The following is a 24704-nucleotide window of genomic DNA, read 5'->3' on the forward strand; positions in this document are numbered from 1 at the left end:
AGAGCCGGCAGATTAGCCGGTCGTCGGAGAGAGCTCGGCTTCGAGAAATCTGAGGCGAGTGCAAATGATAATAAATCTCGAAGCAGAGACGAAAGATGGATGATCAGTATGCAACCTGTATAGTCGTGTGTGCGGATGGCAATGCTTCAGTAGAATGGAGGTTGTCCAGAGTAGGTATTACATTAGGAAATTTTGCGTTTCTCCGTTCGCGGCCTCGGAGTCCGGGGGGGCCGCTGTACACGCTGAGAATCTGGTCGTAGCCAAACACCGCCATAGCTAGGCCATCAGCAAGGCCTTAATCATCACACCGATAACTACGTCTAAGAGAGTAGTAAAAATATAGAACGAATTAAATATTACATTTTACCTACTACATAATCTCATAGTAAAGAGAATTATTCGATTTAAGTTAGCTAGGTAAGGAGGAAGAATCGAAAAGTGCTGTCCTACAGGGGTATTACCCTTATCAAATTGACTAGGGGGCGTACGCCACTAAATTAGGCACTAAAGGCCCCCTTTTTATATTCTAGCTTTATTAAAGCCTCTATAACCTCTATAACCACTACTACTACTACTACTACTACTACTACTACTACTACTACTACTACTACTACTACTACTACTACTACTACTTAAATACTACTATAAATAAAGCTAGTTATAAAGATATTAATTATAGTATTAAAAGTATTATTTTATAAGAAATTAAGTATTAAAATTACTTTTTTTAATTAAAGTTATTAGTTATATAATTAATCATATTTAAGTTAATATTATTAAAAAAAGCTTTAACTTAATAATATTACTAGAAATATTAAAAAATAAGTATTTTAAAGATACTCTAAGGTTTAGTTAGTTATTAAAGTATATATTTATAAATTAAGATTTAATTATTATTAAAATATAAAAAAATAAATATAATAAAAAAGACTAATATTAGATTAGTTATTAAATTAACTATTAAAGGTATTTTTATATTAATAATTATTATATAATTAATTTTTAAAAAAACTAATTTTTAAAAAGTAAAATTAATTAAAAACTTAGATTTAATATAAAAAATATAAAATGACTAATTATAATAATACCTTAATTATTAAAACTAAACCTTTAAAAACTAAAAAAAGATAATTTAGTTAAATAAGATATTTATTATTTTACTTTATTAATATTATAGTTATTATATTTAATAATAATTAAATAAAGTTTATTTTAAAAGTTATATTTAAAAATATTAAAAAGGTATTTTTAAATTTATATTTTAAGATTATTTTATATATAACTAAAAAAGGTTTTATTATTATTAATTATTGAATATAATTAAAAACTAATATTTTATTAAAATATATATAAAAAAGCTTAATATTAAACTAAAAAAAACTAATAAGAATTAAATAAAAACTTTATATATTAATAAAGTATTTTAGTTTTTAGTTATTATTTAGTTAAAAGTTTATATAATATTAAAATAAAATTACTAATAAGCTTTTTTTATAATAAAAAAATATTAATTAATATATATATTAAATAAAGATTATAATATTAAAACTAATTTTTTTTATTAAAGCTTATAAAATAATAAAGTTTAAGACTTTTATATAAGAAAATAAGACTTTAACTTATAATTATTATATTTAATAGTATATTTATAATTAATATAAAATCTAATAACTATTATAACTTAATAATAATTTTAATTTTAATTTTATAAAATTTATTTAGTTTTAAATAAAAAAAGAGAATTATAAGAAAAATATATTAAAAGCTAAAAGTAATTATAATAATATATTAATTATTATTAAATATTATTAAATAATAATATAAAAATAAAATAGCTTAATTAAAGTTTAATATATTATTAAAAGATATAAAAATAATAATTAAATTAAAATAAAATAAAAAAGAAATTATAAAATTATAAAATAATAAATATATTAGTTATTAATATAATAATAATAATAATTTATTTTTAGTATTTTTAGTATTTATTATAGTTTAATAATATTAATCTAAAGTTAAGAGGTTAAAAATTTTAGGCTATAAGGTATATAGGCTGTATAGTTATGTAGCACCCTCCTTGGAGAGGTGGGTGCGTGGCACGTGTACCTGGCGGCGTCTGGTCTGGCTTGTACGCTGTTGTATACAGAACGACAATAGCCTTCCTAAGACACTGTCAGATGGAAGGCATATGATAATCGCATTTTCCTGCAGAACATGACTCCGTCGTAAATGAGCTGCATTTAGTGATTGTCCAGCCCTGGCAGGGGCTGCAAGGCGGGCACTATTATTGGGCAGGACGACCCTTCCAAAAGTCGGCTCGTCGTAACGCCGAACCCTCCACAGCGAGCCATCCTCAGCCGAGAACGCCAACACTATTAATATCATTTCCAACGTCTACCAAGGTACTGACTTAGCTGCAGCTCCAGCTAAGGTTTACGTGCTCAGTCACAGTATCACAAGGATCTTATCACTTCGTCTTATTGCAGCGGTGCGCATGACTTCTCGTATTCTGATACCACCAGACGTTAGTGCATCTTTGCAAAAAACTCCTTCTGCCTGGAAATAAGGCATTGTCAGATTGATGGTCAGCCTAAACCATGCTGCTGCCGCGACGACCGTGCTGCGTCTGCCGCAACTGGTAGATCAGCCCCAAGACGCCTGCATCCGGCTCAGCGGTATTCGCTGAACTATTCTCGCGACTTAACCCTTTGGCCGGCGATGTCTCCCATACGGACTCGCCTAGGATCCCTTCACCGTCGTCAGCATCATCTTCGAATTCATCGTCTGTTTTGGGATGTATGTCCCTCGGCATGATCTGTCCAGTCTCTTCAGTGATTTTGCCCTCTCCGAGTCGCAAATATCGAGATGCGCGCGACTTTGGCAATCCTTTGGCGCCACGTCCACCACTTGGGGGATGATGACGTGGATCCAAAAGTATCGATGCCATCGGTGACGGTTGCACTATTCCCGATGGCCCTTTCGCTGATAATTTATCGCCAGGCGAGTAGGAAAACTCCCGCCGTCCCTCGGGTCGTCCAACTTGGGACATATGCAAGTCTGCTGCCAATGTTGGCGAATTTAGACTTGGAAATGCGGGAGGCGGCCGGAAATGCTGCCTCGCCCCGGGGGGCAGATGACCAGGAATACCCGTCCGTGGATTGATGACATAGTTGTCCAGAAAACCATAATATGATGCTGCCATTTTTCCATGCTTCGTGGTGTAATAATCCTCTCGAATGTCGAGTGCAGTGCCTCTTTTACCGCCGTTGCCCACCCCCTTCTTGAAATCAAACACTGCAAAAGAGCAAACATACCCAAGCCCATCAACATGAATGGTGAACTCGCGGAAAAAATCGACAATCTGATCGCTGCATTTTGGAAGAGCGAATAAGAGGAGCATTGGAGTCGTGATGATTCCCATGACTTCCTCCAAGAAAATCACGACCTTCATTTTATAAAGCTCGGCAAATTCCTTCTTCACCTCGAAGCTGTGCAGCCTACCTTCCCAGTGATCGGGCATGTAGTGCGTATATTCGATGACATTGCGCAGAGCATACTCGGGGTTAAAGACTGCAGCCTCTTCTGAGACCATGCCGCGAGTCATGGCCCATATTGCTCCAAAAATGCCCAGGTAGAATAGCACAGTTCTGTCCTTGGTTATTTCAAAGCCAAGAAACAACTCCGAATCAAGCACTGTGCACACTGCTAGCACGGCGGTGATGGCACCTGACATGAATGCTACGCTTCTCGCTACATCTTCAGTCATCCTCTTCGGGAACTGATCCACATATCGTGTTGCAAATGGGAAAGACATGTGCAGCCTCTCAAAAAAAATGTGCGGTAGTTCGTTAAATTCTCGAAACTTCCACTCGGCAAGGGCCGTATATTTCCTCGCAGCGGCTAGTTTCGGGTCCTTTTGGTACTCCTAAGCCCAAAATTAGTAGCTGGCAAGTCAGATGAGGATGGTGCTACCGACGTTGTAATAGGTGAAAAAGTAGACAATGATAACGTATGCAAGGACGACAGGGGCGAAAACAAGATTCAATACCCCTGCAAAGAAGAGTCTCTGTCGCAATTTCTCACTCAAGACTCTTCGACGGTCAGCCCGGAGGAAATCTTGCTGCACTTGACCGAGTTCATTGAAAGCCATGTCAAGAATACCGTAATGTAAGTACCACTCCATGGTCTTGGAGAAGAGCTGCCTGCCATGCAGGAAGGGAATCGGCAGGGAGAGGTTCAACACATCCTTGTTTATCATGGCAATGAGGTAATTCTCTTTCCGCATAAGTCTGTTTGCGATATCGTGAGCGTCCAGCCTCTCCTTTGACTGACTGCCCATGAAGCGTCGTAGCTTTGCTGGTATATTTGCTGCCGTCTTGGGGTTTTGATCTCGTAAGGCCATAATTCTGGCAACAATGTCTTGCCAAGACACAGTCTGCATGTCCTGTTCGGGAATTTCCAGTAAACAAATATAAAACTCTCGGATATGTATCAGGCGGCGTATTTCGAAGAAATATTGAACAGATTTCCATATGAAGAAAAACGAGTAAAGCCATATTCCGAGGTTCCAGAAGCCCGACATTTTTCGAGTACATTGCGGGACAATTACCTGCTCAAGAGACTTGCTCTTCGGCACTTTCCCGTAGTCCACACATTGGCTGAGAAACGTGAGAAGGATTGCGACGAACAAAGTTTCCCTAACAATTAGGCGAGTCAGCAACAGCTTCTAGAGAAGTAGGACTAAATGCACATACAGAAGCCATAGCGCGTTCGAACAGAGAATGCACCACATCCCTCCCCCTTCGTAGTAATCATAAACATCTCTCATGAAGCTGTCTAAGCTGGACGTGTTTACCCATCTCCACAGCGCGCGCTCCCGCCTACCTCCAAGCCGAGTTCCTGAAACCATAGAATGAAGTTGGAAGGTTTTAATAGCATCATCTCGGTACAATCGATGCTGCCGTTTGACAGTCTCCCACTGGGCTGTGTGTGCCCCAGGTGGTGATGCCCTCCAAGGGATAGATTCCTTTGCACCCTGAGCAGTCGCTCTCGACATGGATTCTAACCGTTGAATTGGCTCATCATTGTTCTCAACTAGAAGGGAAGCTGGAACATCTTCATCCGGGTCTTCATCGTCAGCTGCCCACGTAGTTGGTAGTTGTTTACTCTTGTACTGTCCTTTCGATGAGGGGGAACCGATTTTCGGGCCGCGTTCGGCCATCCTGCTTGCTACTGTTGTGCGACTTTCCTGAGTTTTGGTTTTGTCGAATTGCACGTCTCGAAATTCATGCTTTAGATTTTCTTCGTCGAGCGCTCGCATTTGCCCGGCTTCGAGGTCGTCGGGAAGGTCATCGTCTCGAGATCGAAGTTGTTCGTAGAACGATTTGGTGAGGTTGCGAGGTGAGGCTCCCATTTCGACGAGAGATGCAGCGATAAGATGGCAGTTTGTTAGTGGCAGAAGGCGAGCTCCAAGGTGATATGATCAAGCAAATCGTCAAACTGCCAGTTGCCAGGTGCAAGACGTTACGCAGCAGTAAGTATTGAGAGTAGCTTGATGACAGCATGTACAAGCTTCAACTTGCTTCTGCCGTTATCACTTGATCATACTACCAAAATCAGTGTGGGCCTCCGGTGCGCGAGCTTGATGGCCAAGTCAAGTGTTGCTGAGAAGAGTCAAAGATGTTGATACCCAAATACATGCTCGGTACCCTTCATGACTGGTGCTCTTCATTCATGTGCCTGCTGATGTGGGGCGACACTAAAAGGTAGGTACCTACGCGGAAGGGGGGTGTTTTCTGACATGCCCTCTAATAGTTCTTCGTAAATAAAATATTACTAAGGTATATTACTATAGATTTAAGCTTCCTAGATAGGATATTATAATTTTTTTTAATATTCTAAAAAGTGCAATTTCCTTATAATATACTAAAAAAATATACTAGATAGTAATATATATTAGAGGGTATATTAGAAAACACCCCCCTATATAGGTAATAAAAAAACTAGCCTATTTTAACTAAAACTACCCTTAAAGAGTAATTACTTATAATAACTTTAATTTAATAGTAAATAATAAAGGAAAAATAGTATTTAATAGTAAATTAGAAGGTAGTTTATTTACTATAAAGCTTAATATAATTTTAAGCTATATAGATAAGGATTTAATTTATATATTAATAATACCCTAAGAGAGCTATACCTAGGCTTCTTTAGCTAGCTTTTAAAGAGAATTAGGATTCTAATAAGGCTTTTTATTAATAGCCTCTATAATAAGAAACTAGTAATTCTTTATTAATAAGAGATTAGAGCTTTAAAGGTAATTAAAAAAGTACTATAAGCTATAAAATCCTTTTAGGCTTTTATAAAATTACTTTTTAATAGTTTATAACTACTATTATTATCTTCTTTAAAGACTAGAAATTACTTAATATTTTTAAAGTACTTTATTAAATATAATTTAATAAAGCCTTTTAAAATTAACTTAATATATACTTTCTAATTTATTTTACTATTAATATTATTAAAGACTTTATATTATATAAGAAGGCTTTTATAATTATATTTAATAATTATTTAAATATAAAAGTATTTTATATCTTTTTTATAAAGCTCTTAGTATTCTTAAAAGTAGTTAAAGTAATTATAATAATTATTTTTTCTAATAATATATATCTTACCTTTATTACTAAAGCTAAAGTATTTTTTATTAAAGAAAATAATCTTATATTAGTTCTTTAACTTAGGCTTTAAAGCTAATATATACTATACCTACTTAAGCCTCTTTTTAGCTAAAGTTAGTAATATATAGTTAACCTATTAAATAATTTATTTATAATATTTTTGTTTACTTATATAGTAATTAATTATATAGCCTAAGATATTATATTTAAGGGTAGCTTTAAAGGCTATTATAGCTTATAAAAGCTAGTAAATCTTAATTTATTTATTTTTAAATAAGTCTTAAATAATATTAAAATTAGCTTTACTTAATACCCTCTTCTAACCCCTTTTTTCTAGCTTATTAAGGTTATTATAGGTTATATAGTAAGCCTAGAGATTAAGGTTATTAAGAATCTATTATCTATACCTTTAGGAGATATTATAGTATTTATATAGGTTACTATAGGTAAATTTAATGTCTTTATTACTTAGAAACTAATAAGTGCCTTATAAAGCTGCTTTTTTTAGTGTATCTAGATGCGTATTGACTATTGTGGCCGTCAAGGAGGTAGGTGGTGGTGGTGGTGGTATGTGGGTGCCGCTAAATTGGGCTAGTTTTTTTGTCACCCACTTGCCCCCTCCCGCGTAGGTATATTTTGCACATCTGACAGTGACACAACTCGGACGCGTTAAAGTTCAAGCCGCTGACACTGTTGTTTCCAACAGTTGGCTTGCCTGTCCTGATTTCGGTTGTGCTTTACGATGTTGCAGAAGTATATTGCTAGAGCAGCATTCTTCATGAATAGGTGGGTTGGTAGGTACGTGCGTAGGTAGGTAGGTAGGTAGGAACCTACCTAGGTACCTACCTAGTGCCTAGGTACCTAGCGAACTTGCGCTAACCTGCCTTTGCGGGCTGATCACAAAGAGAGAGGGTGCCTAGGCTACCCACAGCCGCTGCACGCTCTCACATGTTTCAACACATGATACATTAGGTAACTAGTTACCTACTTACGCATGCACCTTTCACCATTGAAGGCGTTCATGCTCGCACGAGCTTCAGCCGCCAGCTACGAAGTTTGAGGTGCTCCAGGAGCTCTCGTCGATGCAAATACTGTCCTCACTGTACAGGATTGGTCTCTTCGCTATTACCCGAGAACTCGATCAGCTTTGCTGGAGCTTCGCGTTCTGAAGACAGAACCCCATCAACAAACTACCGAGAGTTGCGGCGGATCAGGCGCCCAGTCAGTGGACGTTACTTATCAATCTCGAAGACGCCGCATAGCAATTAATGCAGAGATAATAGCTGTGTTCCTTCTGCATCAGTATGTCGCAGACTGAGATTTCGGGCGTCAGCACTCCCTGTGAACCCTCCAAGCCAGCAGATGCTCCAGGTCACACGGTCGCATCGAACAAGGTAATCAATGCTCTCGCCACCAAAGTATCTGCAGTTCTGTCCGCCTCTTACTCTGATGCGGAATTTCGTGGTGCTGTAACTTTGATAGATCATCGCGGTCTAAAACATGACGGGAGAACGAGACGAAGACTCCGATTGGATCTGCAAAAGGAAGTGATTGAAAAGAATGGAAAGATACTGGATGACTTTGGCTTTGTTTCGGATGTAAGTATATCGGTTCCGTCTGGTATTCAATTGCTGACCGGAATAGCAATTGAGGCACATCAAAGTAGTTCTTGAGAAACTCAATGCCGATTCTTCTAAGATGAAGCGTATGGTAGCCGTGGCACACAGCGGCATGGAATCTCCTCTGGCAGAGGCATCAGCCCTGCTCGAGAAACGAAGAGGGATCGAAGGGAAACGACACCTACTCCAAATCCTACGTGAGCGCTTTGTGTTATCTGATGAAGAGGAATTAGCGCTCACTTCAGCTGCCGAGCCTGTGGATGAGGTTTTCTTTGCTTGTCTCGCAAAAGCCAAAAGGATCACACAAGAATGCGAGGTATTACTCGGCTTCGAAAAACAAACTCTGGCTTCTGAAATCATGGAGAAGTCGTCGAAAATTCTCGGGTATGGCTATCAAAAATTGTACAAATGGGTTCAACGGGAGTTCAAGACTCTGGATGTCGAAAACCCGCAGATGAATGCTACCATGAGAAAGGCCCTCACAGTGCTCGCCGCCAGGCCGTCGTTGTTTCAAAACTGCCTCGACTTCTTTGCCGACGGCAGACAAAATATTTTGTCTGATTCGTTCTTTACCGCTCTGACTGGCAATGGCAGTGGTAGAGGCTCTGCCGCATCCAAACCGATAGACATGATTGCGCATGATCCTCTCCGCTATGTGGGCGATATGCTGGCGTGGGTTCACTCCGCCGCAGTCAGTGAAAGAGAGATTCTTGAGGTCCTTTTCGTTGCCGACAGCGAGGAACTCGTCAAGGGTCTCAATAGCGGCCGCGATGCTGAACTGTGGCGCATCATCTCCGATGGCGAAGACGAGGGTTTCAATACTTTAGAAACATTGAATAATCTTGTCGACAGAGATGTGTCCGGCGCAGCTCGATTACTCCGTCAGCGAGTAGAGCAAGTTATACAGTCGAACGAGGATTCGATAGTAGCATTCAAGCTGGGGCATCTTCTCAAATTCTATGGCGTTATGCTTCTCAAGTTACTTGGACCCGGTTGCAGTTTACTACACTCTGTTCGCAGTTTAGAAAAGGAGGCTATGAGACAATTTAGGGCTCTACTGCGGGAGCACATTGCTGCCGTTCGAGCCGAGCCCCAAAGCATGCCCTCTGATCTAGACCCGCCAGTGTTCTTACAGGACGCCCTCAAGCAGATCCAAGTCATCTTAAGCACCTACGAAACATCGTTGTCCACTGCCGAGGAAAGCGAGGAAAATATCGGCCAAATTCTAGCCGAAGCCGTGGACCCTTTCATCCTCGACAGTGAAGCTCTAGCGAAATCAATGCCAACTCTACGCAGCTCGATATATCTTATCAACTGTCGCCTGGCTCTTGCGAACTGTTTCAAGAAAAGCAAACTAGCCAAGGAAAGGGAAGAGCAGCTGATGACACTAATCGACGAAGAGGCGGAAATTCTTACAGATTCTCAACTAGCGTTCTTCCACCGAGGTTCAGGGCTGTACGATCTGATCACAATAATTAAGCAACGCGCAAATTCCGGCGCCAACTCTATTACAACTGACAAGCTTTCTGCTTCGAGCGCCGAATTGGATCACTTTCTCCCCTCAGCATACATCGATGCTCTTGAACGTCTTGGCGGGCTTAAGGATTCCGGGCTTGCACGCAAAATTACAGAGGAAGCTGCTGAGCGCTTCTGCGAAGATTTTGAGCTGCTCGAGAATCACATTGATGCACTGGATGCAGCGCGAAGCGGCGGCGAGGATGATGATAATCTTCGGAGCGTGTTTCCGCGCACAGTGGGTGAGATTCGTGTACTACTGTCATAGTTCAATTATGGGCAAGACACTGTCAGCAAATGGCCAAACTATGTAAAGTAACCTGGGCGACTCATGCACTGGTTCCTTCAAGGAAGGGTTGCGCAAAGTCTCATAGTTATTTGACACTATACTCGTTAGAAATGAGAGTAAACCTAGAGGTGGCAATTGTACGGTACGTTAACTGCTGTGCGCGCATGTTTAAAAAGTGGCAAGTAATGCCAGCCAGATGTATCATTGCCGTTCTCATTACAAGGTCGAACCGGTACAGAATTTTGCAGCTAAGGAAGTCATCTGGTTCCCCCTCCCCGCCACGGGCAACAGGGCCAACTTGCCTGCTTGAAGTTTAGGTACTCTGGTCGCGCCAAGCCCTTACGTCACCAGCCAGGCTCTGCCCCCGAAAGCCAGATTGCTAGCGTACGAGCGCAGGACGTAGCTAACAGAAACGAATCCAGGTGGGCAGTTTTAAGTTTTGACAACATTGTCCGCAACATCATAGCGAGTAGGACTGGCCCCAAATACCACAAGCGAGCTACGTCCTTAGACCACCGTTGTACACACCTCTTCAGCTTGGAGCGAAGCCAACTTTGATATCAACTACTATGTGCACAGCACCATTGCAATGTTGCGTAACCGAGTATTTACCGCTCTCCAGAAGACGTACGACGAAAGCTACTTGAGTTGCTCCACTGCAGTATATTATGAGAGTCAAGTACTTTTTCCTTCCGTGTTTCCGCGCAATGAGCAAGCTGACCCTTTGCGCTGCAGGGAGATGAGACCGAGGCTCTTCGGCACTGGCGCAATGCCCTCGCCCTGATATACGAACACAACGCAACGAAGGTAAACCCCGGCTATGGACCGCAGACCGATACTGAAAAGGCTCTTGTCGACGCTCTGAGGGAATTGGAGCTTCAATGTAAGGAAAGACTCGACCTTTTAGAGGCTCTGAAAGCCTCAAGAGACGACGAAACCAGCTCCGATACAGGCGGGAGACCATCCAAGACGCCCAGCCCTTTCGCTTCCCCCATGACAACAAAGGGCTCGATTGGAAGTGGCACAATACCATCCGTTACGTATTCTGATCTGTCACGACCTGCAGTCTCACCACGGCCACCGTTGCCAATACGCACAGTGTCTGAAACTCCGCAGTCCGGGGAAAGATCACAGACTGGCGATGCTACATCATACACTCGATCAAACTCTAGACCGCCGGCTCTTAGCGTTCCACCTAAAGCAGATCGAACATATCGATCGCCCAGTCCTGAGAAACACACGATGCGCACGACTCTTCGGTCCTCCAAGTTGGGCGAGAAAGCGTCCGCGCCTTCACGAAAATCAGCGCGGCCAGCAGCTGAGGGGCCCAGTAAGGCGGCAACGCTAGCGTGGAGCGCTCTTGGATCTAGAGATCGTCCACAGCGGACACCGCCTTCCGAAACACCATCTTCAACGTCCACGCTCAACTCTAAAAGGACGGCAGGGCATTTATATAAACAAAGATCGACACCAACCAAATGGGACAGCCATTCTAGAAGACTCGTTCAGCCAAAGGATATAGATGGTTCTACAAATGGTCAACTTACCGGAGCGCGACACTCTGATGAGTACCCATACAACACCCCATCTTTTCTGTCTGTGAGCGCCGCGTCTAGTGCACTGAACTCAACAACTCAGCTAGAATCGCAGACAACGGAGAATGCGTCCGCTCGCCCCGATCGTTACCATCCTTCTCGGCTGCCAGCCAAGCGGCACAAAGAGGAGCGTTCTAACGGATCTGGAACGGCAGATGATTCTAGCGAATGGTGGGAGAGGCGAAGCGCATCGGATGTTCCTGTCCAGCACAAAGCGGCGACAAGACGCACTGACGCGATCGTCGCGACGCAGAGCACCATGTATCCCGTGCAAGCAACCCGACATCGCCGTCGGGACCAACCGATGACAAGGCATGTATCTGTGTCTAGTACTTCTGAAGATGACGCCGACAGTCAGAATATGAAGCTACTCAAGAATAAGACTCCTGTCAATCACAGTACTAGTGTGCATTCAAATGCTACGCTGAACAAGTTGAAGCCGTCGGAACGCAAAGTCAAGGGGGACCCTGTCAAAGTCGATAGCTCGAGCGAGGCATCGGAAGAAACCGAAGAAAGCATCGCTGACAAGTTATGGAAGAAGAAGAAGTCGTCGATTCTAAGGAACCTTCCTTCTGGCGTTGACGAAAGCGCGGCCAAACAGATCCTGAACGAAATCGTCGTGAAGGGAGATGAAGTGCGCTGGGGTGATATCGCTGGGCTCGAAATCGCAAAGAATGCTTTGAGGGAAACTGTGGTGTATCCGTTCTTACGCCCCGATCTGTTCATGGGTCTGCGAGAACCGGCTCGAGGTATGCTCCTGTTTGGGCCGCCAGGTACGGGAAAGACCATGCTTGCCAGAGCGGTGGCGACTGAGTCACGATCTACGTTCTTTTCCATTTCTGCAAGCAGCTTAACGAGCAAGTATTTGGGAGAGTCTGAAAAACTAGTTCGAGCTTTGTTCGGCTTGGCACGCTCGTTGGCACCAAGCATCATTTTCGTGGATGAAATCGATTCTCTTCTTTCCCAACGATCTGGCTCAGGTGAGCACGAGGCGACCCGTCGCATCAAAACGGAGTTTCTCATTCAGTGGAGCGACCTTCAGAGAGCAGCAGCTGGGCGTGAAACGACAGAAAGAGACAAAGAACGTGGTGACGCGAATCGTGTACTTGTTTTAGCTGCAACTAATTTGCCATGGGCCATTGACGAGGCTGCGAGGCGCCGTTTCGTGAGGAGACAATACATTCCCTTGCCCGAACCGACGACGAGGGAAACACAAATCCGCACACTGCTAGGCCAGCAGAAACACAGCCTGTCACCAAGCGACGTCCAGAAACTGGTGGGCTTGACTGATGGTGAGTTACCCCTGTTGAGCGGTGAAATTGGCCCTGATCCCTAACAATGGTAGGTTTCTCGGGGTCCGACATCACAGCACTCGCCAAGGATGCAGCGATGGGTCCGCTCCGATCTCTTGGTGAGGCATTGCTACACATGACTATGGACGAAATACGGCCTATAAGCCTTGTAGACTTCGAAGCAAGTTTACGCACGATTAGACCTAGCGTGAGTAAGTCTGGACTAAAGGAGTACGAGATTTGGGCAAATGAGTTTGGAGAGCGAGGTGGCTAGGCAGATGGTTTTCCAGCCCTCAAGGCCCATGTGAACGCTTAGAATGCACATGCAGGGCCGATAAACTACAAACAAATGTCAGGTCGGCCAATCACTGAGATACCGTCAATACTCGAATAATTGCTGCAATCGAGCAATTGGTCATCATTGGCAAGACGGTGACCTGGTCTAATTAATGTACAATGGCATGAGACTATCAAAGTCACAGCATTATCAGACGAGAGCATCTTTCTCCCATAGGAATCCAGAAACAAAGGTGGCAGACGGGGTGATGACGAGACGACACTGTTTTCCTCAAGCGACAGTCTTGTACTTATTGTCCAGACTTTGCCATGAGCTGTTCCCATGATGCGCGTTTCGCGTTGCGCTCATCTGCCGCAGATCTTTTCAAAGCTACACGTCGTTCCTCCTCGGACCGCTTTTTCACTGCTTTTCGCTCGTCCTTAGCCTCCTTCTTGGCCTCTCTTTCTAATATTATTTCATCGAATGACGGGATCGCAGGTCTGTCTTCAATCGGTTGGCCATATGGCGCAATGATTTGCTTCACCACGTGCCGTTTACGCCGCGATGTTGGCCAGCCTGGCGCGATTGCAACAACATCGCCGGTTCGAAGGGAAGAGTTTGGATCGTGAACGAGGTAGTGCTTCGGGTCGGCGTAGTACTACAGTATTTAACATAAACATGTTAGTGGAGCGTTTTCGAGCTCAGCAAATGATAATCCACGCACTTTTTTCACGATTTTGTTCCATATTTGCCCTCCGACTCTGACTTTGACAGTTTTCTGCATCAAGCCTGCTGAAACCACAACACCATGCAACTCATGAGTAACACGGCGCGCGGCCTTGGTCACTTGAGATGACATATCTTAGAAAGTCAGAAAGATTCAATGGCTGTTGCTTGGAAGGAAAGAATCTTGCAGATAAGAGCACTGGTCGTGCGTGTGACACCGTCGTCAACTCCTTGCTGAGAAGAACTGGCGACTTGGCCAATCACAGGCCAACGCAACTTTGGCCACTGTTAGTCAGCACACTGCCCAAACCTCTCCGGTGCTAGTGGAACGGCCTGTAACTCCATCGATTTTTGTTTCTTCCTGCGACTTGGCCAGCATCACTACCAACTTCGAAGAGTGCGGATTGTGGGATAGGATACTACGAATCTTGGACGGTTATACCGACTCTGATTGCTCCAGAAAGCGCCATGTCATCTACGGATCACCGAGCAGGCGTAAAGCGACCGAGTATGAGTCGGTTGATCACTTCTTTTTCGACGGAAAGTCGCCTAGCAAGCCCAATACTGACTACTGTTCTGAAATTTGTAGGAACGCAATCGCTGCCACCGCCCCAACTTCCCCAATTGGTCGCGGAACAAAGTACACCGATTCCGCCCACAGACAAGGACTCTCAAAGGCTCATTGTCGTTTTGTCCAACGCCAGCCTCGAGACCTACAAAGCGTCGCACAGCAACAGCAGTCGCACTGGCATACACCGCGAGGAAAAATACTCGCTGTTGAACAGTGATGAGCACATTGGAGTCATGCGTAAGATGAATCGTGACATAAGCGATGCTCGCCCAGATATTACCCACCAGGTTAGTGCGATCGTGCAAGAGCTAGCATTGTATCATTATTAACATGAGACAGTGCCTCCTTACCTTATTGGACTCACCAATCAACAAAGCTGGGAAGCTACAAATCTATATTCATACTGCGAAGGGTGTTCTTATCGAGGTCTCACCCTCTGTACGAATTCCTCGTACCTTTAAAAGATTTGCTGGTCTCATGGTGCAACTGTTACATCGTCTGTCGATACGCTCTACAAACTCCAACGAAAAACTTCTAAGGGTTATTCAAAACCCTATCACCGATCACTTGCCACCCAATTGCCGGAAGGTCACACTGAGCTTCGACTCACCTCTAGTTCGTGTGCGCGAATATGTTGAGTCTGTTGGCTCCAAGGAGAGTATCTGCGTGTTCGTTGGTGCTATGGCTAAGGGTGCGGATACATTTGGGGACTCTATGGTCGACGAAAAGATCTCGATCAGCAACTATTCTCTCTCTGCCAGCGTAGCCTGTAGCAAGTTTTGCCATGCCGCTGAGGACGCTTGGGATATCCTCTAGTTGCCCTTGCTCGTCTTCCAAGATATTGGCTTTCCGGCGGGAGAAACTGTTCCGGCTAGCACCAGATCAACACAACAAAAGGCTACTGCTGGATCGACTCGATGAGGCAAACTGAGCAGAGTTGAATGGTGAATTTTTATCTGACGCTCATAGTCACAAGAGGAGGAGGCGAGGGCATTGGGGTCAAACTGCCTCTCTGCTGGCGCCGCTATCTAGATCTATGGGTGAAAGCAGGATGTGACCTTGAGATTGCCCAACCGTATTCCCCTTAGACATGAGGTATTGGGAGAACTTGGGACGTGCTGTGGGCAGCTGTTGCCAAACTGTGGCTAGCCTGACACTGGCTCGCGAGACCATTGGTTGGCCCCAGCCTCCTCGGGCATGAATACAATATTCGGCGGCGAAAACCACACAATGCGGATTTGGGTGCTGCGCTTCACCTTCTTTTCACTGGTCGCGGCAGCTGATAGCAAGAAGCAATGTTGAGTTGATACCTAGCACAATTTTTAGGCGTGGAAGCATGCTCAATCACATGTTGTTGCAAAAGCTATTATAGTGTGCGAATGGCATGACAAGGTCCCCAAAATATTGTGTGCGTAGCTCCTCTGCCTGCTTGACTTATTCATATCCAGCCATCCAGCCACTACCCACTGCTACAGAGTTCCGTCTCAACGAAGGTATGCACGCTATCAAACTATTTAGGTAGCATGGCAACGTGGCAAGTAGTATTAAGGTAGGCCAGGTTGGGTCCCAGCAACTGCAAAACTGCCCAACAGTGACCCATTTTATTGTCATTGGACCATAATATCTCACATTTGACAATTAATCTTCGCTGGCAACTCGTTAGGCTTACACACATGAAGAACTCCGCTTTTTCATGCAGTTGAAAGGTGTAGCTGGCAGCCACTGTATATCGGTGAGGTCGGAAGCAGAAATCTCGTGAGTATTTGAAAGCAATGGGTCCCGTTTACTTTTACTAATACTAGTATCACTATCACTGACCACCAACTCATTCAACCTTTTCAGTTTATATGCAACGCAACATGCAGCTTCCATGTATCGAAGTATCACAATTGGCGCCCTCGACTTCCTTCTATGCTGCGGTTCTCCAACCACTTGGCCTTCGCTATCTTCTGTCGGAAAGCGTAGCATCTGGTCCCGACTTTGCAACCTTTGGCTGCTGCCGGGGCCCAGTCCTGCATCTCCGCCAAATCGCAAGGCCTACCGCGCTGCGACTATCGACAATTCGAATCAGCGCTCCGACCCCGGAATCTATTCAGGCCTTCTATAGGCAAGGACTGGAGGCAGCCCCAGCATCCATGTTTGCTGTCGATGACTCTCTCAATCATTCCACGATATTCGACCTGGATGGTAATCGTATGCAAGCTGTCTATACCGGGCATGTTTGCAGGCCTAATGTTACCACTGGCCAGTATACTCTAGTTCTTGATCCTCAACAGGACACGCACGTTTTCCAAGTCCTCGATTGGAATAACTGCAAACCTGAGCATTGTGGTGTTAAGAGTATCGACGATAGTGGCCGCACGACAGAAACGCTGGACAACCAAGACTCGCGCGAGCCAACGAATTCATTTCTGACAAAGACCGAGGACACCAATACTCCTATTGGCGGTATGTCTACTGTTCTGGGTGCGCTTATGGGTGTCGCAGCCGGCGCGGCAGCCGGGGCAGCGATCACCTATGGGGTCATGTCAGCCAAGAAACCTGGGTTGGTTGCGACCGAAATAGATGGGAGACAAAGATCCCTTCCCAACAATGCACAAGCCCCGTCCAATTCTAGTATACCGATCGGGACGGTTGACAGGGATCAGCACGAACCAGTTCCGGTCAGATCGCAACGAATCAAATTCCAGGAAGATCAATCAGTCCGTCCTCCAGTGTCGACTTGTCCGCCAGCATCAGTTCGTCCGCCAACATCAGTTCGTCCGCCAGCATCAGTTCGTCCACCAGCGTCAGCTGGTGAACGCACATTCGCTCCAGGCCATAAAGGGAACAACGAGTGTGGTGAAGAAGAAGAACAGAGCAGGGAACTTATCAGGGTTTTGAAAGACGTTGAACTCTCTCCGATGAAATCGAGTTCCAGGGTCTCAGCCTCCGCACCTTCAAGGACTGTCCCCCCAAATAGACGGCTTGCACCAGCCAACGCGGCCTCGGGTGCAGGAACGATTGTTAGTGAGGGACAATTATCAGTCAAAGAGCCCGAGCCATACTCCACAGCCCATTTGCGCGTTTTTTCGTCATCTACCAACCCCGCTCAGGCGTCAAAGGGGAGCAGTGAATTCACAACGGTCGCATCTTCGTTGACATCGAAGCGCGAACAGAGCAATACTCAAGATCTTCAGCAATGCGGCTTTGATGCGAAGTCTTCCGTCTCGAAAGTATCATCTGTCTCGCGTCTGAAGGAAACATCCTCTCCGAAACCGCGTTCTACTATTCAATCTACCGAGGTATCGCAGCCCTCCTCCAGGACTGCTCCTCACCGGCCCGGCACAACTGAATACTTTGACTCGCGAAGTCATGTCTCCGCAAGGCAAAAGAATGTATCCGCAAGTCGAAATCCTAGCGGCGAGGATAGTCGCAATCACATTTCAGCAAAGGACGTACCGCTACCCCCTAGTCGGGTAGGTAGTAACGACTTCTACGATACACAAAGTCATGTCTCCGCTAGGAAGACAGATGTATCCGCTAGCCGCCACCGCAGCAGTGAAGTCAAACGCAGTCATGTCTCGGCAAAAGACGTCCCGCTACCCCCTAGTCGGGTCGGTACTAGCGAGTTCTTCGACACACGAAGCCAGGTCTCCGCTAAGAAGTCGGATGTATCCGCTGGTCATCACCACAACATGGAGGATAAGCGCAGTCGCGTCTCAGCAAGAGATATTCCACTTCCGTCTAATCGGGTAGGTACTAGCGATTTTTTCGATACAGTCAGCCATGTATCTGCTAGAAAGGCATCTTCGTCTGCAAGCCGTAAGAATGCTGGTGGCGCTGAGGATTTGCGCAGCCACGTCTCCGCTAGGAATATCGCACTGCCAGCTAGCTGCGTGGACGGCGTTAGCAAGGTAACCGGCCACAGTAGCCGTGTCTCGGCGCGAAATATTCCACTTCCCGCCAGTTGTATCGGTTCCAATGATCATGACGGCTCGCAGAGCCATGTCTCCGCGAGACATGTCCCGCTACCAGGTAGCCATGTTGGAAACAGTCGCACAAATTGGGACGACGACTTTAAAAGCATAGCGCCAAGCGACAGCATCAGTTGTGTCGGAAGTAAATAATGTCTTTTTTCTCGTTGAACTACATCGCTTAGGCCATGTCTGATTGTTCATTCAACGATAGCATTCGTTTTTCTGCATACATCGTCTTGTATCGTCATGCTATGTATGGCATTGTCCAGGAGGCGTCGACGCCAGCTCGTCTCCGTTACGAGAGCCCAACACCGTATCTTGAGATCCACACACACACATATCCCACCAGTCCGATCCTCGGCGGCGCACCAAAATTTCCACACACGTTTTCGACTCACAGGTGTGATCGCCGACGACAATCAAGTCGACATCAAAATTAAAAATTGGTACTTGAGGCTCATAGAAACGAGAACGAAAAGTAGCAGGGGTTCTTCTGTGCGAATCAAGACCACATAGCTCTCACAAGAATGCCTTCCTTAGCCTTAGGCGAGTCCATACCCCCAGATACCGCGCACGTAAGTTACAACGGTCTGAAGCCGTCAAGAGAGCACCAACGATTTCCAACGATACTATGTGCTAACCCGCATGTTAGGCTGTCAGTGTGTCCTTGCCCACGTGGGAGTCAAACATCGGTTATGAGGAAGGCGCATCATGGGTTGTTAGCCGGATGACCACTGGCTATCCTAGGTATGCTTGTTCGCGAATCAAATGGGGACAAGTTTTGACTCTTGCTACTCGCAGGTTTTTTGTCCATAGAAGCATTACCGAGCTAAGCCATGCGATTGTCTCTGCCTACGGAAGAGAAGACCAGCAAGCCATGCTCTTTTCTACACCACAGGCAGTCGAGCGTTGCTTAGACTTTATGCGAAAGAGAGCTCTTGAGGCTCTTGCTATCCAATTTCAGTCGATATCATTCGAGCTCAATCTCTCCGAAGATACTTCTCCAGTTCTGAGTGGTCTAGCCTCGACCATAGCTGCAGCTCTATTTCCCGCAGATGCCTTTGGGCTTGCCAAGCAATATTGGCAACATACTGGAGACGGAGTGTCGAGTCGACGTGCAGAATTCTTTCACGATCTCCTACGAGCCGGCATCATGGTACCGAGTAGTTCTAAAAATGCTATTCGCGAAATCACACTCAAGTCTTCACGAGGCCCAAAGCGGTACCAACGCACAAATTCGGTGGATGAAACCGCAGCACCTAATTCGGAGGCTGTCTTTGCGACTTCTAATGACACCAAAGAAAGCTCTAGATTTTTGGAAGAGCGATTCGGTAGAAATCTGGACCTCTCGCTAGCCAAAAGAGCTAAATCAGCAATTCGTCGCAGGATTGCTGGGTCACTGGTTAGCGAAAATGATCTAGTAGAAGGAGCGGTACTGAAGCTTCCCCTACGATCGCTTCGCACCAGAAACCTAAGCGAATCCGATATATACCTTTTCCCTACAGGTATGAACGCGATCTTCAACGCGCATCGTGCATTAATGGCCGCCAGAGGACGGCTTCAGAGTGTCAGTTTCGGGTTCCCTTACGTCGATACTCTAAAAATTCTGGAGAAATTCGGGCCTGGCTGTATATTCTATGGACATGGCTCATCTTCTGACCTGAATGAGCTCGAGAAGCGGTTGGAGAAGGGCGAACGTCTTCTGGCCCTCTTTTGTGAGTTCCCTGGCAATCCTCTTTTAGCCAGTCCGGATTTGCAAAGAATTCGAAGACTCGCGGATATTTTCGACTTCGCTGTCGTAGTGGACGAAACTATTGGTACATTCGCAAACGTGAATGTTCTTCAATCTGCCGATATTGTCGTCAGCAGCCTCACGAAGATTTTTTCTGGGGATTCCAATGTGATGGGGGGCAGCGCTGTTCTGAACCCTAGCAGCAAATACTATAGACTGCTCAAATCCGCAATGGACATAGTGGTTGAAGACAACTATTGGCCGGAGGACATCATCTTCATGGAGAGGAACAGTCGAGATTTCCTCAACCGAGTGGAAAGAGTCAATGCAAATGCCGAGGCTATCTGCGACATTCTACGGGGCCACTCTCTCGTGAAAGATTTGTTCTATCCAAAGTTCAATCCGTCTCGAGATCTATATGAGCGCTTTCGTCTACCACATGGTGGATATGGTGGTTTGCTATCTGTTGTATTTCATCATCAAGTCAGCGCACAAGCTTTTTACGATGCTATGGATATCGCGAAGGGGCCAAGCCTGGGCACGAATTTTACATTGTGCTCTCCATACGCCTTATTGGCTCACTATAATGAGCTTCCTTGGGCGGCACAATTTGGGGTAGACCCGGACTTGGTGCGCGTCAGTGTTGGGCTCGAGGATAAAGATATCCTCAGCGAGACGTTTTGCAGAGCTCTTCAAGCAGCTGAAAACGCAACGAAGCAGATAGACGAACAGAGGACGGAGGTTCAGCATTGGACGTAGGGCGGGGATCAAATTTCCGTATGTTTATTATTTCGTTTTAAATGATCATGAGCTCGATTGTTGGCCGCCCTTGCGATCGACTGTGTTCGCCAGTGATCGCTTGTGCAATTGGTGCACTCTTAAAATCGCCACTCTTAAAATCGCGAGACGAAGAGCGTCGTTTTGATTATTGCAATGCAGTTCAAGAAGGGGATTACTTTTTTTGCATCATCGTTCATCACATCACGAGACAATCCTGGTGCTGATAACCAGGGCCGTAGTCTTCGATTCCGCGCTCTATCTCGTTCGCTCTCTGCTTTTCTTTTACCTCCTTAGGAAAGTACTTCTCTAAGTACCTCTCCAATCGGAGGTCAAGATTGTCTGTCGTCTTAGTTAGTGAAGGCTGTAGTAGCAGTAGAGATGCAAGCAATCTCTCTCACCTGCGGAGGCAGACATCACTACATCTGCTCTGCATAGGGGACAATGCGTCTCTTTGCGTCTTTGAATCTTAATGATGCACCGGATGCAGAATACATGCTGGCAATCGAGCCTCACAGGGCGATAAGCCACAGAAAAGCAGACTGGGCAGAGGTAGTCGTTGATCTGCGGTACAACTGCTACCAGCTCTTGAGACATTGAGGCACACACATCTTTGGCAATACCGCCGGCAAAAAGACCATCAGATAGAATCATTGTGGGAAAAGACTTGGAGACGCCAAGCGACGTACGCTTATCGAACTCTGTGATATGTCGTCTGAGTCATTAAATCAACGTCTAACTTGAAAATGGTCACTCACTCTTTAGGATCTTGGATACCGCAAGTTTGTTGAGTTCTTGAAATTGCAGATTCTTTAGAAGGCTCGCATTTAACCGCAGAAACCTGGCGAAAGCCTGGCGACTTTGTGAAATTTTGAAATTGCGTGCTAGATTGCGCTTCTCGACTTCATTCTGAAACCATTGAAGTTGCTTGAGTGCTCTCTGGCTATTTCTTGCACCATGGTCGCATTCCTGCGTTGCAAAAAAAACGTTAGAGTCCAAATATAGTTCGAATATTTCGCGCCAGCGCGCCAGGTCGCTCTTCGAGAAGCGACTGGGTCGAGATACGGCAGAGACTTCTTTCGAGAGCTCCGTGATCTCGTTAGTCAGTTGTTTTTGCTCTTCTGCTTGCAGTGCATCCAATTCGTTGACATCATTTTGCAGCATGTCGAAGAATTCAGCATCGAACACAAGGGGGACTTCGATAGTCTCGTAGTTGCCAACATCGCCATCAATGAAACCGGTACTAGAGTTCTCCTTGGGGACGGTTTCATCCTGTCGGCTTGCTTGTATGTGGCCCAGTGATTCCCGTTCATGCCCATCTAGAATTTCGCACGCTAGTTTCTCGAGGAAGCCTCTTGACGTTGGGGTCAAGGATGCGTCAACCGCCACACCGTCGCGCAGATGTACGTTGACCGTTAGCTTGGGGCGCACAAATCTTGATCCGGATTCTGTGGTTTGAGGAAGAATTAGCGCTCGTAGATTCTTATCGCGGTATTATTCGGGTCGTACCTCGCAATTTGTATTGCAGAGCAACTGGCGCCGTTTCTTCGGCACTTAGAAGAGCGCGTAGCGTTTCTTGGTCCAGGCCCAAGTCTTGCAGTTCGCGTTGGATTTTCTTGAGGCATTTCTTCAGTTGACTATACGGTATAGCCCGCTCAATCCAGTGTGGTGGAAAATCTGCTCCTCGTTAGCAACCTAGATATCTACGCGCATGCGCTCCGTACCCTGGCTAGCAAGATTTTGCTTGAAATCGTGTGCAAATTTCATCCTGTCGAGCTCCGCGTGAAGTCGCTACTCAGCTTCCTGGTTCGAGTAGAATACCGGTCATAGGACTCAATCCACATCTCGCAATTTGCGCATCCAGAAGTAGCGCAAGGTCATCAGAGGTTGGTACTGACAGCGGCGAGAGAACAGTCCGTGGCAAAGCTCTCAACCAGCGGCGTGGCGCTGAGTCAATACCAATCCACGTTTGGCTGCCTGGTGATAGGTACCTGAGACTACAAATTTACAGTGGGTTATCAGGGCAAGATTTTACGCGCCCGTCCCGCCTATAATGTAGATCAAAGTACCGTTTTTTGCGATGGCGTCGTGGCTTGCACATTGTCGAAGAGCATACGGATACAGCGGCAAGTTCAGATGACATGTGGTACGTAGTGTGTAAATCTACACCATCATTCGTCTTCATCAATCGCCTATGCTTTCTTATCCGTTGTACTTCGTCTCCCAAAATCTACTGCTACTTCTAAGCAGACGCTTCGTCGATGCGTAGGTACAGTACCTAGGTAAATTTAATGAGTACCTACGCGGGAGGTCTGTGGACATGCCCTGTGATCTTGCAGGGTGCCACGGTGCGTTGCCAGGCCTCAAGAAGCCCTGACAGGCAATAAGAAGCCTGACAGGCAATTTTATAGCTAGCGAAATAGCTATTATTATGTTTTTCCCTTTTTTTTGCCCCCGTCTCTCTCTACTTCTTCCTCCCTTCTACACATACACACACACACAGAGCCTTTAACAAACACACATATAGCCTTTGACAGATATATAAATAGCCCTCCAATAAAGCTTTTATCTAGTCTTAATAGTTTAGAGATATATAGATATACCAAGGATTATATATATAATATAACTAATACTAATAACTAATTAATATTAATATTAATTTATTTATTTATTACTTTATTATTTTTAAGATATTAAGTATTTTAATAGATTAATAATAAAAAAGTTAGTATCTAAGCTAAATATCTTAGGGCTTTATTATCTTTATATTATACTTAACTTAAGTAAAAACTTATACTTTATATTTCTTTTTATATTAATATTTATAATTTTAATAAAAGTTATTAATTATCTATAATAATTATTTAATATTATTTAGATACTTTAGTTAAGTTTATAACTTATTTAGAACTTCTCTATCTAATACTAATAAGAAAAGCTATAGTTTAGAACTTATACTAGTACTTTATTATATTAAATATAGCTTTAGTTTAAATATAAATCTATTTTCTTTTATACTTTATTTATTATTATATTATAATTTATAGTAGTTATTAATAATTAATAATTCTTATTAATAAGATATTAATCTACTATTAAAAGTAATATTTTATATTATTTATTAACTATTTTATATAAATATATTAAAGTTTATATTATTTATATCTATTTTTAAATAACTAATAAGTTTTTTTTTATAATTATCTTCTTTATAATTATAATCTTTAATATATAAACAATTTTAATTTTAATTTTAATTTTAATTATATTATTAAGCTATAGATATATCTAATACTAATATAAGTATAAATATAAGTAACTAGTAACTTATTACTTCTAATATATCCTTTACTTTAGACTAAGAATTAGTTAATAGAATTATAATACTCTATAAGTACTAACTAGTAGATATATAGTTAGAAGTAGTATATAGATTAATAATTCTTTCTTTACTAACTAGACTTTTTAAGCTACTTATATATTCTTATATTATATATATAAGTATTATTAGTTATAATAATAGATATATTAGTATAGATATAATAATATTATAAAATATTAAACTAATATAATTATTAATATATACTTTTTAACTTTTTATATTTTACTAGACTTATAATTACTTTATTTTATATCTTTTAGAAGTTAATTATTATATTACTTAATTAGTAG

The 24704-nt window shown here is 43.9% G+C and overlaps 6 protein-coding genes across 6 annotated transcripts; 3 read left to right on the forward strand and 3 right to left on the reverse strand.

The window, feature by feature from the left end:
* Window positions 1-2590: 2590 nt before the first annotated feature.
* On the reverse strand, window positions 2591-5413 carry BBA_10022 (autophagy protein Apg9; the record flags this gene model as incomplete). Its single annotated transcript, XM_008605119.1, has 3 exons — window positions 2591-3925; window positions 3977-4697; window positions 4755-5413. The coding sequence occupies 3 exons, from the start codon at window positions 5411-5413 to the stop codon at window positions 2591-2593; spliced, it is 2715 nt and encodes a 904-aa protein (XP_008603341.1).
* A 2571-nt stretch (window positions 5414-7984) lies between these two features.
* BBA_10023 (oligomeric complex COG6) lies at window positions 7985-13264 on the forward strand (the record flags this gene model as incomplete). The annotated part of the gene is made up of 7 exons (XM_008605120.1): window positions 7985-8278; window positions 8325-10056; window positions 10212-10245; window positions 10421-10572; window positions 10640-10782; window positions 10839-12990; window positions 13044-13264. The coding sequence occupies 7 exons, from the start codon at window positions 7985-7987 to the stop codon at window positions 13262-13264; spliced, it is 4728 nt and encodes a 1575-aa protein (XP_008603342.1).
* A 313-nt stretch (window positions 13265-13577) lies between these two features.
* BBA_10024 (ribosomal protein S17) lies at window positions 13578-14126 on the reverse strand (the record flags this gene model as incomplete). The annotated part of the gene is made up of 2 exons (XM_008605121.1): window positions 13578-13925; window positions 13992-14126. 2 exons carry the CDS (start codon window positions 14124-14126, stop codon window positions 13578-13580), a joined length of 483 nt encoding a protein of 160 aa, XP_008603343.1.
* A 335-nt stretch (window positions 14127-14461) lies between these two features.
* On the forward strand, window positions 14462-15380 carry BBA_10025 (EMG1/NEP1 methyltransferase; the record flags this gene model as incomplete). The annotated part of the gene is made up of 3 exons (XM_008605122.1): window positions 14462-14501; window positions 14583-14851; window positions 14904-15380. 3 exons carry the CDS (start codon window positions 14462-14464, stop codon window positions 15378-15380), a joined length of 786 nt encoding a protein of 261 aa, XP_008603344.1.
* A 1043-nt stretch (window positions 15381-16423) lies between these two features.
* BBA_10026 (cystathionine gamma-synthase) lies at window positions 16424-21014 on the forward strand (the record flags this gene model as incomplete). Its single annotated transcript, XM_008605123.1, has 4 exons — window positions 16424-18665; window positions 19064-19098; window positions 19176-19270; window positions 19325-21014. 4 exons carry the CDS (start codon window positions 16424-16426, stop codon window positions 21012-21014), a joined length of 4062 nt encoding a protein of 1353 aa, XP_008603345.1.
* A 217-nt stretch (window positions 21015-21231) lies between these two features.
* Window positions 21232-22799, reverse strand: BBA_10027 (RING-14 protein; the record flags this gene model as incomplete). The annotated part of the gene is made up of 5 exons (XM_008605124.1): window positions 21232-21374; window positions 21434-21733; window positions 21791-22480; window positions 22542-22709; window positions 22757-22799. The coding sequence occupies 5 exons, from the start codon at window positions 22797-22799 to the stop codon at window positions 21232-21234; spliced, it is 1344 nt and encodes a 447-aa protein (XP_008603346.1).
* Between the last annotated feature and the right edge of the window lie 1905 nt (window positions 22800-24704).

Source organism: Beauveria bassiana, assembly GCF_000280675.1.
Source record: "Beauveria bassiana ARSEF 2860 unplaced genomic scaffold BBA_S00081, whole genome shotgun sequence".
Lineage (NCBI taxonomy): Eukaryota > Fungi > Ascomycota > Sordariomycetes > Hypocreales > Cordycipitaceae > Beauveria > Beauveria bassiana.